This window comes from Schistocerca serialis, chromosome 5, assembly GCF_023864345.2.
Source record: "Schistocerca serialis cubense isolate TAMUIC-IGC-003099 chromosome 5, iqSchSeri2.2, whole genome shotgun sequence".
Lineage (NCBI taxonomy): Eukaryota > Metazoa > Arthropoda > Insecta > Orthoptera > Acrididae > Schistocerca > Schistocerca serialis.
The window spans coordinates 750,452,269-750,466,932 of record NC_064642.1 but is presented as its reverse complement, the minus strand read 5'-3'; the positions used below and the strand labels follow the sequence as shown (position 1 = coordinate 750,466,932).

The window sequence follows — 14,664 nt, the reverse complement described above, 5'->3', positions numbered from 1 at the left end:
AAACCCGCAGCCTGCAGCGCGTGAAATAAGGTACTGAGGTTGCCCAAATGTTCCTGGCGTGTGCGCCCCGTTACTAAGATATCATCGAGGTAATTGACACAAGCAGGTATTGGTTGCGTAAGTTGCTCGAGATACCGCTGGAAAATCGCAGGGTCAGAGGAAATGCCAAACGGAAGACGCTTGTATTTATAGAGACAAAGGTGTGCTGATGACGATGATGGCCTGCGATTCCTCATCCAACGGCAATTGGTGATAGGCTTCTGCCAGACCAATCTTAGAAAAGTACTCGCCACCTGCCAGTTTAGCATGAAGGTATTCCTGTCGAGGAATGGGATAAGTTTCGACCAAAGACTGAGCGTTGACTGAAGCCCCAAAGTCCCCACAAAGACGAAGCGATCCATTGGGTTTCTTGATGACCACTAAGGGCGTTGCCCTGGCACTCAATTGTACCGGCTCGATAACCCCCGCAGCCTGGAGCCAATCGAGTTCCTGCTTGACGGCCGCACGCAAAGCTACCGGAATAGGCCGAGCCCGACAAAAGCGAGGCCGTGTGTTCGGCACTAAAGTGATGTGTGCCTGGAAATTGGAAGTGCAGCCCAGGTCTGCCTAAAACAGGGAGGAAAAGGACGTGCACAGATCGTCTAGGTCCTGAAATGGAACCGTAGTTGAAACGAACTGCACTTCATCTTGAATGGAAAAGCCAAACCGTGTAAATGCATCTAGTGCAAAAATGTCCGAAGCCAACGGGTGGTCCACCACAAATTGGGTAAGGGGCCGGGGAACGTTTTAGTAGATGGCCATAACAGAAAACTGCCCACGGAGAGGGATGGAACCGTCGCCGTAGGCGACCAACCTCCGAGAGGGTGGGGACAATTCTGGAGACCCGAGATGTGCATACGTCATCAGATTGACCAAAGAAACTGTGGCCCCCGTATCGACCTGGAAACGGACGTCCTCGTTAAAGATGCGTAGGGTGAGGAATAACTTTTCAGCCAATGTGTTGGTCCGAGGGGCGACTGCGTGTAAAGCATGGACGGCCTCCTGTTGGCCCGCAGGGGCGGGGCGGGGGCAGGTCGAGCGGCTACGACAGACAGATCGAAGGTGGCCCTCTTTCTCGCAGAGCGAACAGGTCTTCCAGCGATGGGGACAGTCAGCTCGAGTGTGGGCCGAGAAGCACTGGGGGCACGACGGGAGGTGGCCACGTGGCCGCCGTCGAGGGGCAACCGGTGGTTCGGACGCCATAGAGACGTCAGACAGCGAGGAATCTCGAAGGTGGTAACCCTCTGGAGACTGCGTCCTGTCGACGGCGATAAGGAGTGGAGCGGGAAGTGGACTCGACTGCTGCCACCTGGGGCCGCGCCATGAGACATTCGTTCGCTGCTTGAGCAATTTCGAAGGAATGGGCAATACGCAGAATGTCTTACAACGAGGGGTTGTCCAACATTAACGCCGCAGTGCGGACCTCTGGATTGGGCGCCAGTTGAACAACCACATCCCGAATTAAAGAATCTGCATATGATGCCTTGCACTTCTGAGTGGTGCACGTGAAGTTGCATTTGTGGCTGAGGCCTTGCAAATCCGTCACCCAGGAACGGTAGGACTGACCCGGCTGCTTGTGGTATTGATGGAATTCCAAGCGAGATGCAACCACATGGTATCGCTGGGAATAATAGTTAGTTAGCAACACACAGATCTCGTGAAAGGAGAGAGCCATGGGGTCGGCCAACGGTGCCAACTTGCGGAGCAAGAAAAACGTGTCCGGTGAGGCCCAAGACAAGAACAACGACTGCTGCAGAGAGTCATCCGACACCTGAAAGGCCATGAAATGTTGCTTCAAACGATGCAGATACGTTTCCCAATCCTCGTTTGCGTCGTTGAATGGTGGGAACGACGGCAGACATGTGATCATGTCTGAAAGCGGGGCACCTGGGGAAAGAGGTGGGAGGAAATCCCCCTTATTGACCCTGTCCGAGAGCAACTGCAGTGAGGTCTGTAAGACCTCCAACTGCTGCTGCTGCTGCTGTCGCATAAGCTGCTGCTGTTGCTCTAAGAGAGTAATTTCTCTTCCAGACTCCTATGTTCTGTTTACCTCGTCGCCAAAATGTAGTAACCACAACCAACAGCGGGAATGCCTTGGGCTGCGGATCGGAGCCGCCAGGCGGGGAAGCCGCCGGCGGTGGAGCGTACACCACCGCGTAAACACAGGACGAGTCGGACGACAGACCAACGACAACTGACAGCAACCGACCACGTCCGACTATGAGTGACACAACAAGGAAGAGATAAACAATGGAGGCTTGTGGAAACCACAACACCAAACACCAAACGTAAATCCACTCGGAACCAGAGCCAGGCAAATGTCAACAACGAGCAATGACCAGAACGCAGTACCGCCGAGATAGAAACGAAATCCAGAGTGAGTACCAGACTGGCCGGACTAGGGCGGAGCAGGTCCCTATATATGAAACCGGAGGGAGCGGCTATTGGCCGCTGTCTGCACGTGGCTTAGCGGTGGCGCCCTCGCTGCGCGAGAGCTGCTGCGCGGAATAGCCACCGCGGAGGCGGAGCCCTCTATGGGCTGACCACGTCCATTTGTTGTGCCGCGTGTTCGACTTCCACGGTGGAAGATACTAGATAAAGAATATAGTTCCAAGGAAAAAGGTACTTTACTTGCACTAGAAGGGCCTGTTGTAAAAACTGGGATCTAAGTCCGAGGAGCATGTACTGGATGTACGCCTCTGTATTAAGGCCTATTTGTAGGACTTTAGTGTGAGGAAATAAAATAGAACAGAAAGTAGCTCCTAAGGAGCTTGGCGTAGTGCAGAGACTGGCCTCTCTGACCATAACAGGTGGAATAAGCAGCACACTCCCTGCTGGGAGGGAGACCATGTTGGACCTACCTCCATTATGTTTGTGGTTTAAAATGGAGGCAACAGCATGGACACACAGTTTGAAACTGGAAATCTGTAGGATATCCCACAAAATATAATGAATGTGGTAAATATAGGAAAGGTCATGAAAATGTTGGTGAGTTATACAAAAGCCTCCAGCTGCTCCAATAAGCTTTTCAGCATAACAGCATAAGAATTGGAAGCAGGCTGCAGTGGGAGAATGAACCACAATACTGGTTTGCAGACAAGTCGAAAACAGACAGAGGTACTGGGAATCGGAGTATACAGGGAGCAGCCTGAACTGCAGAGAGCAGTTTCTATAGGGAAGCTGGCCACAGTATTCCAGGAGTAGGTATTTGCTATCAGAAAGTGCAGAGAGGAGAATCTGTGTGGGTGCTACAAGAATCATGACATGCACTTTCATTCAGAAAGTCAGGCAACTGTGAAATCTCCATCAGCCCCTGAATGAAATAAAGATCATTGTAGAATTCCCAGAATCCCTTATGAGGCTAGGGGAAAGCAACAGGATAAACCTGCTGTGGGTTCCTGATCACTCAGAAATTAGTGCTAATGAGCGAGCTGATAGTGTGATCAGGGCAGTAGCAATGACTCCATTTACTGGATTAGAACCTATCTTAACCATCACTAAGGAAATGGTAAAATGAAAACTATGTGACTGCATCAGGAAGAAGCATGCATAATATTGGACTAAAATCTAAAAACAAAAAAAGACCATGTTGTCAGTGCAGTTCTGAAATCTTGGGCATGAGCAGAAAGCAAATTAAACTCATGGTATGACTAATGACTGGTGGTAGGAAACATCTGTACTTGCCCCTATGTGCAGTCTGTGGGTTGTGAGGTATGAAACTACATCACACTTAACCGTTCAGTGCATAGACACAGTTTATTTGGGTCATTATTTCCTAAATAAATTGTTGCCAATAAACACCTAGTAAAGGGTCTCCTTCTACTCTTCAAGGGTGTTGGCTAGTTTTAATAGAATGACAGGAAGAAAAACCACACAATAAACTCGGTTTTCGTGCGGGCAACAATGGGCTAAGACCACTGTTGTTTTGTCTGCCTGACAAGGGAACCTCCCCATCGCACCCCCTTCAGATTTAGTTATAAGTTGGCACAGTGGATAGGCCTCGAAAAACTGAAAACAGATCAATCAAGAAAACAGGAAGAAGTTGTGTGGATCTATGAAAAAATAAACAAAATATACAAACTGAGTAGTCCATGCGCAAGATAGGCAACGCCAAGGATAATGTGAGCTCAGCAGCACCGTGGTCCCGTGGTTAGCGTGACCAGCTGCAGAACGAGAGGTCCTAGGTTCAAGCCTTCCCTCAAGTGAAAAGTTTTCTTTCTGTATTTTCACAAAGTTATGATCTGTCTGTTCGTTCATTGACGTCTCTGTTCACTGTAATAAGTTTAGTGTCTGTGTTTTGCGACCGCACCGCAAAACCGTGCGATTAGTAGACGAAAGGACGTGCCTCTCCAATCGGAGCCGAAAACATTTGATCGCAAGGTCATAGGTCAACCGATTCTTCCACAGGAAAACACGTCTGATATATTCTATACGACACTGGTGACAGCATGTGCGTCACATGACAGGAATATGTTGTCGACCCACCTAACTTGTACACTTGGCGAATGGGTAAAAAAATTCTTCTACCTTGCCTGATTTAGGTTTTCTTGTGGATGTGATAATCACTCCCAAAAAAGTGATGAAAACATAAGAGTTTGTCACATAAACTGAAAATAAAAAATTAAACTTTCCACTCGAGGGAAGATTTGAACCAAGGACCTCTCGCTCCGCAGTTGCTCACGCTAACCACAGGACCATGGCGCTCCTGAGCTCACATCAGCCTTGTTGTTGCTTATCTTGCACATGGACTACACAGTTTGTATATTTTGCTTATTTTTTTCATAGTTCCACACAACTTCTTCCTGTTTTCTCGATTGATCTGTGTTCAGTTTTTGAAGGCCTACCCACTGTGCCAACTTATAACTAAATCTGAGGGGGGCGCAAAGGGGAGGTTCCCTTGTGAGTAAAACACAACAAATGGGATTTTGTCAAAAGCCATGTTTTGATCCTTTATTTCCAATATCATAAAAAATGATCCTAATAAAGATGTAAAATTCTTGTATCTCTTCTTTGTATGACAATTTGAGAGGTAAATGATAGATAGTGAAATAAGGTCAGTTGATTCTCCAGTCCTTCCACTAGCTACAGAAAGGTCAAAAACGCCTCTGCTGTAATGGTTAATGTGAATGATTATATCAGTTATGATCAGATGTTTATTCAGCTAAGGCTCCTGATAAGTTGCATTTTTATTACAGGCAATGATATGAATTATTACACAAAAGAAACAAACCATCTTTATTTTGTTTATTCAGTACATTCGACCACAAATGTTTCAAATTGAGACACAGTAGAAATTTTTCATTTTTTCCTCCATGTAACTCCTACTGCTCTCATTGGACACCTTAGCTTCAGTCTAAATCAAGCATTATGGTGTTCCATGGGTTCTGTACATAAACTACAAATTAAAATTTCCACTTCCCTTTTTCATTTGCAAAACATAAATTTCACTTTAAAAGTTAGAACTTATTAAAATGAAAATTTTGAGCCCAATGTCCAAATGATAATGCTCTTACAACTTTTGGCTGTACACATTACTTCAGTAGTTTCCTGTTTACAATTTGATAGAACTGGTGATGTCACTATACGTGCAGAACTTGACTTTTACTTATCAGCTGATCACTGCATCATATTAACTGTGATTGCTTGAATCTTCACATATGGTAGTAAGGCAGAAATGTTAAATATAACCAGTCTTGGGACTGAAGGCCACAAGAGCAATAGATGACCAGAATATAGGGAAAGATGTGTGTTCAAGAAATACCATTTGGAAACAGTGTGCTCGTATATTTCTAATTTGCTTTCTTCTGATATTCCTGACTCAGATTTTGTTGTTATTTATGAATCAAGCAGCCCCTTTCATAGATTTACAAAAGTTGTTTGTTTTTTTATCAGTTTTTTAAATATTTTGATCCACTGCTAATTGAATATTAACAATACAGTGAGCAGAGATAACCACACACTGCGTAGTAGTGCTTTGAGCAGTGAGATTAGGGGTATAGTTGCTCAGATATGAATTTTTTGTCTTCTTCAGAAAATGGCAAGTGCTTGTGCGATATTTTTGATTATTCCCTTTTAAGAGAACGGTTGAACTTGAGTAGTCATGTCTTCTTCTTCTTTCTTCGTTCTTCCCAAATTCTCTTCATACGTTCACTGTGTTCTCTCTTGTGTTTTTCCGACCATCTTTTCCCATTCTGTTCTCCGTGTGTTCTTGTTTAAGTGTGTGTTTTTTTATGATGTTTCTAAACTGTTCTCTATTGTTTATGGTGTCTTTTGTGATTCCCAGTTCTTTAACGTCTTCTTCTGTTTCAGTGAACCACTTTGTCTTGTTTTTGCTCTTGTTTACTATCTCAAAGATTTGCCTTGTGAGTGTGGTTTTATTCATCCTGCTGATATGTCCATAAAATGTCATCCTTCTCTTTCTAATGGTGTCTGTTATTGTTTCTATGTCTTTGTAAATCGCTCTAGTTGGCCTCTTTATCCAAATTTCTTCCCGAAACACTGGTCCATATATTTTCCTCAGAAGTTTTCTTTCCTGCTTTTCAATCTCTCTGATCTTCGTATGGCCAAGAATCACTGTAGTTTCTGCAGCATAATGTGCTTGTGGTAGGACTACTGTGTTGTAATGCCTTAGTTTCGCATTGACAGAAATAGATTTCTTATTACAGTGATTCCAATTGAGCTTATATGCTTTTTGTAATCTAGAGATTCTATATTTATTGGTTATTGAGTTCAGTCCTGATGGTTGGATTTTCTCTCCCAGATATCTGAAGTGGGCAACTTGCGCCACTTTCCTGTATTGAGTAGTAATGGGGTGATTATCTACAGGTTTGTTTTCCATGTACTGTATTTTCTCATAGGAGATTTGTAGTCCAGTTTGCTGTGAGATTTCGAGTAGTTTTTCCAATTCAAGTTTGGCTTCCTCTGTATTGTTCGTTAGAATGGGAAGATCGTCTGCAGAAGCCAGACACTTCACGCTGGTTCTCTGCTCTTTTTTAATCTCAAGCTGAATTCTTTTTATTTCCTTTTGCCATATCCTCACAATTTTTTCCAGAACCATGTTAAATAGAAAGGGGGACATTCCATCTCCTTGGCGAACACCAATATAGATACGAAATGCTTCTGATGTTTCTCCCATGAATTTAACTTTGGAGGTTGTATCTGTTAATGCCTGTTGAATAACTGACCCTGTTTTCCTGTCAATCCTGAATTCCTCTAAATTGTGGAATAATGTTTGTCTGTATATTGAATCGTAAGCCTTTTAAAATAGACAAAAGTTACCACAGTATTTCAACATCTCATTTGCAAAATTGTTTTTAAGTTCCATATCTGTTCGATGTAAGATCTACCTTTGCAAAACCCTGCCCAATACTCCCCTATTAACTGGTCTGCTTGTTCTTCTAGTCTGTTTAACAGGGCCTTTGAAAGAATTTGGTATATTACAGGGAGCAGTGAAATTCCCCTGTAATTATTTGGATCAGTTTTTGCACTGTTTTTTGTGGTGAGGGTGAATTAATGCACATTTCCACATTGCAGATATTTGTTCAGTTTCCCAAATTTTGATATAATTCTGTGGGTTGCTTGTGTGAGATTATTGTCATATAATTTCCATACTTCTGCTATGATTCCGTCTTCCCCTAGAGACTTGTTGTTCTTCAAAGAATTGATTATTTCTGTTACCTCTTTAAGTGATGGTGGATTTGAATTGGGATGGAATGTGGGATTTTTGAAATCTAGTTGTTCTAAAAAACTAAGCTACTATGCTCCAGAAACTGTGTAAGCACGTGTACATGCTCATTAACTCCATGTTGCTCGCCTGGATTTTCCTGCATTTTGTTGATCTTGTGGTAATTTATTTCAGGCTGATATTGGAGTGATTGAAAAATTGCCCAGAGTTTTGATGATGAACAATTCTGACCTCATCCACATTACCCTGAAACTTCTCATGAATTTGTCATTTGATACACATCTAAGGGAAAGGATGGTACGCGTTGGATTAATTCCAAAAATTGTAACATTATTAGGTAAGAGAGACAATTTTTTGTGGTGAGTGCATTTAAACTATGGTTTTTATAGCAATAAAAATTGAGTAAATTGGCTTGCCTTGCCATTTAAATATGAGGGGGGAACACAGAAAACCAGACTCAAACTGTTGTGCAAGCACGCTTTGTAGTTATGCTTTGTGCTGCTATGTAGTGTTAGTTTGGTGTCTCCCTTGTTGTTCAGTAAGCTGGTGTCAGTTGGAGTCAAGAAGTTTCTTTGTGGTGCTCTGTTGTTTGCATTCTTATTTCAATCCTTTGACAGTTAATGGCATAGCTGATAAGAAGGAACAAAGAGTCAGTGGGAAACTTTGTTTGCTGTTAGGGGAAACTGCAGCCGAGACTATTGAGATGCTGTGGCAAGCCTGTAATGATGATGATTGGGGGAACTCACATGTTTATGAGTGGTTTTCTCATTTCAAATCAGCAAGATGTTAAGTGAAGACTTGCCACACCCTGGTCGTCCTTTGAGAGGAAAAAATGATAAAAATATTAACACATTTAAATGTACATTTGATGCAGTCATCAAAGGATCATTACCAAATTTCTGAGGAAACAAAAGTGTTACAGACCATGGTGCAGCAAATTTTAACTGTATATTTGCACATGAGATGGGTGCCTGCAAAATTTGTTCTTCAGTTGCTTACAGATGACCAAAGAGAAAACCATGTGAATGTTTGCTGTAACCTGAATAGTGTAGCACAGAACGATCCAGATTTTCTGAAAGGAATTGTGACTGGGGATGACAGTTGGTGCCAAGGGTACAATCCAGAGTCAAAGCAAGCGCCATGCTGTGGAAAACTCAAGTGTCACCACAACCCAGGAAAGCACGTCAAATGCGATCCATTGTGGAAACAATGTTGATTTGTTTTTTATGTCAATGACATTGTCCGCAAGGAGTTCATGTAAATCGACATTTTCATCCAGATGTGTTACAAATATTACGAGAGCGGGTGCGATGAAAACGACCAGACAATCCACACAACTCTGATAGTCGGACAGTTTATGGCAAAAAACAACATGGTGCTTGTGCTTAATCCACCTTACTCACCCGATTTGGCTCCAGCTGACTTTTTTTTTTTTTGTTTCAACAGGAGAAGCAAACTCTGAAAGGAAAGCAATTCAGTGATGTGGATGACATCACAGGAAACAGGCTAATGGTTTTGAACAGTATCTTGCCTCAAGAGTTTCAGAACTGTTTTCAGCAGTGACAAAAGCATTGAGACAAGAGCATTAATGCACATGGACAATATTCTGAATGGAACTAAAGTACTTTGAATGTGGAGTTCAATAAAAGTGCAAAATAACAAAAATTTCAGTATTTTTGGGTCCCCATTGTATTTTTACTGTTGGCAACATTTGCATGCATTAGTGTCTGTATATTTATTATTTTATTCATGGCTGTAATTTTAAGCAAATGTAGTATATATTTCAGAATAAAATTCACTCATCCGTCACAACTATATTTTTATTTTGCTTTACAGGTTTCAACAAATTAATTTATCACTTTCAGAAGCCTACAAAATTAGGAACATTATAAATCCTTAGGCCTTGGCTATATATGTATGTAAAGTATAAGAAGTTTATTATAGAAACTTACTCAGGACAGAAAGGAGGTCAGCATTAGTCGTAATGTTATCTGCCTTTTTTATTGCATTGAAGATCTAGATTTCAACTGACAGTGCAGTTATCATGAATGCATTATAAGTGGTCATGTAGACTGAACATAATTATAACGCCACATATTCCAATCTAACTCAGGCAGCACAAACATTAGTCCAACTCCAGTTCCAATCCTGACTTGTCCTGGATTACATCACATTCTTGGGCCACAACCATTACCATGGAATTGAACATGATGAAGAAACTAACTTAGTACTTTTGTAGAAAATGTCAATATCTTCTTCATAATACATGACATTGTAGTGCTTAGAGAATTTCCACGTAAATTATAGAACCACTTGGCCTTCCTCCATCTTGAACTCACGATATTTTAAGTAGAAGTATGAGAGAGATGAATCCAACCTACTGGGCATTGCATGTTTGTGTGTGCAGGTCTAAAAACAGTTGCAAGCAAAGTGTGGATGCAGCGGCCGATCGGTGGGTGACATGTACCTGCTCTATGATCCATAGAGTCTCAGTGTACGTGTAGGGAAGAGCCCATGCTATTCTTTGCTGGTTTAGTGACTGTGATGATTGTTAAGAACAAATGAAGAAATGAGATAGACTTTTAAGTAATTCATGTGTTGGACTTGCTAGAAGCAAGACATGTGCATATTTTCTGGTGGATATTAAACCAACCCTTTTGTAAATGTGTCCTTATAGAGTCTAATGTTTGACGACTTGGTTGACTCTCACGAGTTCGAATGTTTATATGAAAAGTGGTGAATCTGTTTTTTGTGGAAGTTGAAATATACCATGTTGTTGTTGTTGTTGTTGTTGTGGTCTTCAGTCATGAGACTGGTTTGATGCAGCTCTCCATGCTACTCTATCCTGTGCAAGCTTCTTCATCTCCCAGTACTTACTGCAAACTACATCCTTCTGAATCTGCTTAGTGTATTCATCTCTTGGTCTCCCTCTACGATTTTTACCCTCCATGCTGCCCTCCAATGCTAAATTTGTGATCCCTTGATGCCTCAGAAAATGTCCTACCAACCAAACCCTTCTTCTTGTCAAGTTGTGCCACAAATTCCTCTTCTCCCCAATTCTCTTCAATACCTCCTCATTAGTTATGTGATCTACCCATCTAATCTTCAGCATTCTTCTGTAGCACCATGTTTCGAAAGCTTCTATTCTCTTCTTGTCCAAACTATTTATCGTCCATGTTTCACTTCCATACATGGCTACACTCCATATAAATACTTTCAGAAACGACTTCTTGACACTTACATCTATACTTGATGTTAACAAATTTCTCTTCTTCAGAAATGCTTTCCTTGGCATTGCCAGTCTACATTTTATATCCTCTCTACTTCAACCATCATCAGTTATTTTGCTCCCCAAATAGCAAAACTCCTTTACTACTTTAAGTGTCTCAGTTCCTAATCTAATTCCCTTAGCATCACCCGACTTAATTTGACTACATTCCATTATCCTCGTTTTGCTTTTGTTGATGTTCATCTTATACCCTCCTTTCAAGACACTGTTCATTCCATTCAACTGCTCTTCCAAGTCCATTGCTGTCTCTGACAGAATTACAATGTCATCGCCAAACCTCAAAGTTTTTATTTCTTCTCCATGGATTTTAATACCTACTCCAAGTTTTTCTTTTGTTTCCTTCACTGCTTGCTCAATATAACAGATTGGATAACATCTGGGAGAGGTTACAACCCTGTCTCACTCCCTTCCCAACCGCTGCTTCCCTTTCATGCCCCTCGACTCTTATAACTGCCATCTGGTTTCTGTACAAATTGTAAATAGCCTTTCGCTCCCTGTATTTTACCCCTGCCACCTTTAGAATTTGAAAGAGAGTATTCCAGTCAACATTGTCAAAAACTTTCTCTAAGTCTACAAATGCTAAAAACGTAGGTTTGCCTTTGCTTAATCTTTCTTCTAAGATAAGTCGTAAGGTCAGTATTGCCTCACGTGTTCCATCATTACTACGGAATCCAAACTGGTGTTTCCCGAGGTCGGCTTCTACCAGTTTTTCCATTCGTCTGTAAAGAATTTGTGTTAGTATTTTGCAGCTGTGACTTATTAAACTGATAGTTCGGTAATTTTCGCATCTGTCAACACCTTCTTTCTTTGGGATTGGAATTATTATATTCTTCTTGAAGTCTGAGGGTATTTCGCCTGTCTCATACATCTTGCTCACCGGATGGTAGAGTTTTGTCAGGACTGCTCACCCAAGGCTGCCAGTCTTTCTAATGGAATGTTATCTACTCCTGGGGCCTTGTTTCGACTCAGGTCTTTCAGTGCTCTGTCAAACTCTTCACGCAGTACCATGTCTCCCGTTTCATCTTCATCTACATCCTCTTCCATTTCCATAATATTGTCCTCAAGTACATCGCCCTTGTAGAGACCCTCTGTATACTCCTCACCTTTCTGCTATCCCTTCTTTGCTTGGAACTGGGTTTCCATCTGAGCTCTTGATATTCATACAAGTGGCTCTCTTTTCTCTAAAGGTCTCTCTAATTTTCCTGTAGGCAGTATCTATCTTACCCCTAGTGAGATAACCCTGTACATCCTTACATTTGTCTCTAGCCATCCCTGCCTAGCCATTTTTGAGACGTTTGTGTTCCTTTTTGCCCGCTTCATTTACTGCATTTATATATTTTCTCCTTTCATCAATTAAATTCAATATTTCTTCTGTTACCCGAGGATTTCTACTAGCCCTCGTCTCTTTACCCACTTGATCGTCTACTGCCTTCACTACTTCATCCCTCAGAGCTACCCATTCTTCTTCTACTGTATTTCTTTCCCCCATTCCTGTGAATTGTTCCCTTATGGTCTCCCTGAAACTCTGTACAACCTCTGGTTCTTTCAGTTTAGCCAGGTCCCATCTCCTTAAATTCCCACCTTTTGCAGTTTCTTCAGTTTTAATCTACAGTTCATAACCAATAGATTGTGGTCAGAGTCCACATCTGTCCCTGGAAATGTCTTACAATTTAAAACCTGGTTCCTAAATCTCTGTCTTATCATTATATAATCTGTGTGAAACCTTCCAGTATCTCCAGGCGTCTTCCATGTATACAACCGTCTTTTATGATTCTTGAACCAAGTGTTAGCTATGATTAAGTTATGCTCTGTGCAAAATTCTACCAGACAGCTTCCTCTTTCATTTCTTATGCCCCTTCCATATTCACCTACTATGTTTCCTTCTATCCCTTCTCATACTCTCGAATTCCAGTCACCCATGACTATTAAATTTTTGTCTCCCTTCACTACCTGAATAATTTCTTTTATCTCATCATACATTTCATCAATTTCTTCATCATCTGCAGAGCTAGTTGGCGTATAAACTTGTACTACTGTACTAGACATGGGCTTGTGTCTATCTTGGCCACAATAATGCGTTCACTATCTTGTTTGTAGTAGCTTACCCGCACTCCTATTTTTTTATTCATTATTGAACCTACTTCTGCATTACCTCTATTTGATTTTGTATTTATAACCCTGTATTCACCTGACCAAAAGTCTTGTTCCTCCTGCACTGAACTTCACTAATTCCCACTATATCTAACTTTAACCTATCCAATTCCCTTTTTAAATTTTCTAACCTACCTGCCCGATTAAGGGATCCAACATTCCACGCTCCGATCCTTAGAACGCCAGTTTTCTTTCTCCTGATAACGATGTCCTGTTGAGTAGTCCCCACCCGGAGATCCGGATGGGGGACTATTTTACCTCTGGAATATTTTATCCAAGAGGACGCCATCATCATTTAACCATACAGTTAAGCTGCGTGCCCTTGGGAAAAATCACGGCCATAGTTTCAGCCGTTCGATGTACCAGCACAGCAAGGCCGTTTTGGTTAGTCTTACAAGGCCAGATCAGTAGTCATCCAGACTGTTGCCCCTGCAACTACTGAAAAGGCTGCTGCCCCTCTTCAGGAACCACACGTTAGTCTGGCCTCTCAACAGATACCCCTCCATTGTGGTTGCATCTACGGTACGGCCATCTGTATCACTGAGGCACGTAAGCCTCCCCACCAACGGCAAGGTCCATGGTTCATGACTGAACTAGAAGTATTCTTTGAGTATAAAATTATTTCAAGAGTAGAGAGAGAGTCTCATAAATTCCCTTAACCATCATTATTCTTCGCCAAAGAAGTTTTTGGAGATCGACTATCCAGAGAAGAAGATTGGCTGCGCACACCAAGTAAGTCAACCTATGGGAGAGAGGTGGGAAGTTTGCAAACCACCTGCACATTGCTTCTTGTCGTCTAACGCATTAGAATGTGATGACCGGTGAAAAAGGACCCGAAAAAATGGGAATTAGAGACGAAAATGAGAAAAGTGGATTTGCATGTTGCCATAGCAACTGAATATAACAAGACGAGAAAACAGTTATGAGAAACTTGATTTAGCCCAGAAATCAAACGAAAAAGAAAATTTGTGAATGCAGCAAAGGGAAAGACATAAGGAAGTAATAACATTAAAGGAATGGAAAGAAGACCCGATGTATTAGACTAAGAAGAGATACGACAAGATTAATTCAACTAAGAAGATCCAGTGTGGGGAGTATACAGCTGTCACACACATCGCGGCGATGCCGCCGTGGAAACCGACAACCGATGCCACCCTCACCAGTTGCTGTTCACTGGTGCTGATTCTAATCGCACTGATGCCGATGTGGAAACCACCAACCGACAACACCGGCACCAGTTGCTGTTCACAGGTGCTGATTCCATACCCGCTCACTGACACAGCCTAAAACTCTACGCTGGGTGAGCATAAAACAATAATTGTTTAAGTATAAAGTTGAAGAAACAGTTCAATAGACTGTATTTGTGTATTTATTATACTTAGAATTATTTTTTTAAAGTGCTGACTAGTTCTAAAATTGGTAAATCCATGGAAAACATACAGTTAGTTGAAGAAACTTCAGAACCAGCCATGGCAATGAAAGTGAGTAAGGAGGTGCCAGA

At 42.0% G+C, this 14,664-nt stretch overlaps 1 protein-coding gene across 3 annotated transcripts in view; it reads left to right on the top strand.

The window, feature by feature from the left end:
- LOC126481575 (kinesin-associated protein 3) overlaps window positions 1-14,664 on the top strand; it is a 206,948-nt gene that overhangs the window by 53,807 nt on the left and 138,477 nt on the right. For all 3 annotated transcript variants that reach the window (XM_050105432.1, XM_050105434.1, XM_050105433.1), the window contains exon 8: window positions 7,898-8,060. In XM_050105432.1, coding sequence (XP_049961389.1) covers window positions 7,898-8,060 — 163 coding nt within the window. The remainder of the gene's footprint in view (window positions 1-7,897; window positions 8,061-14,664) is intronic.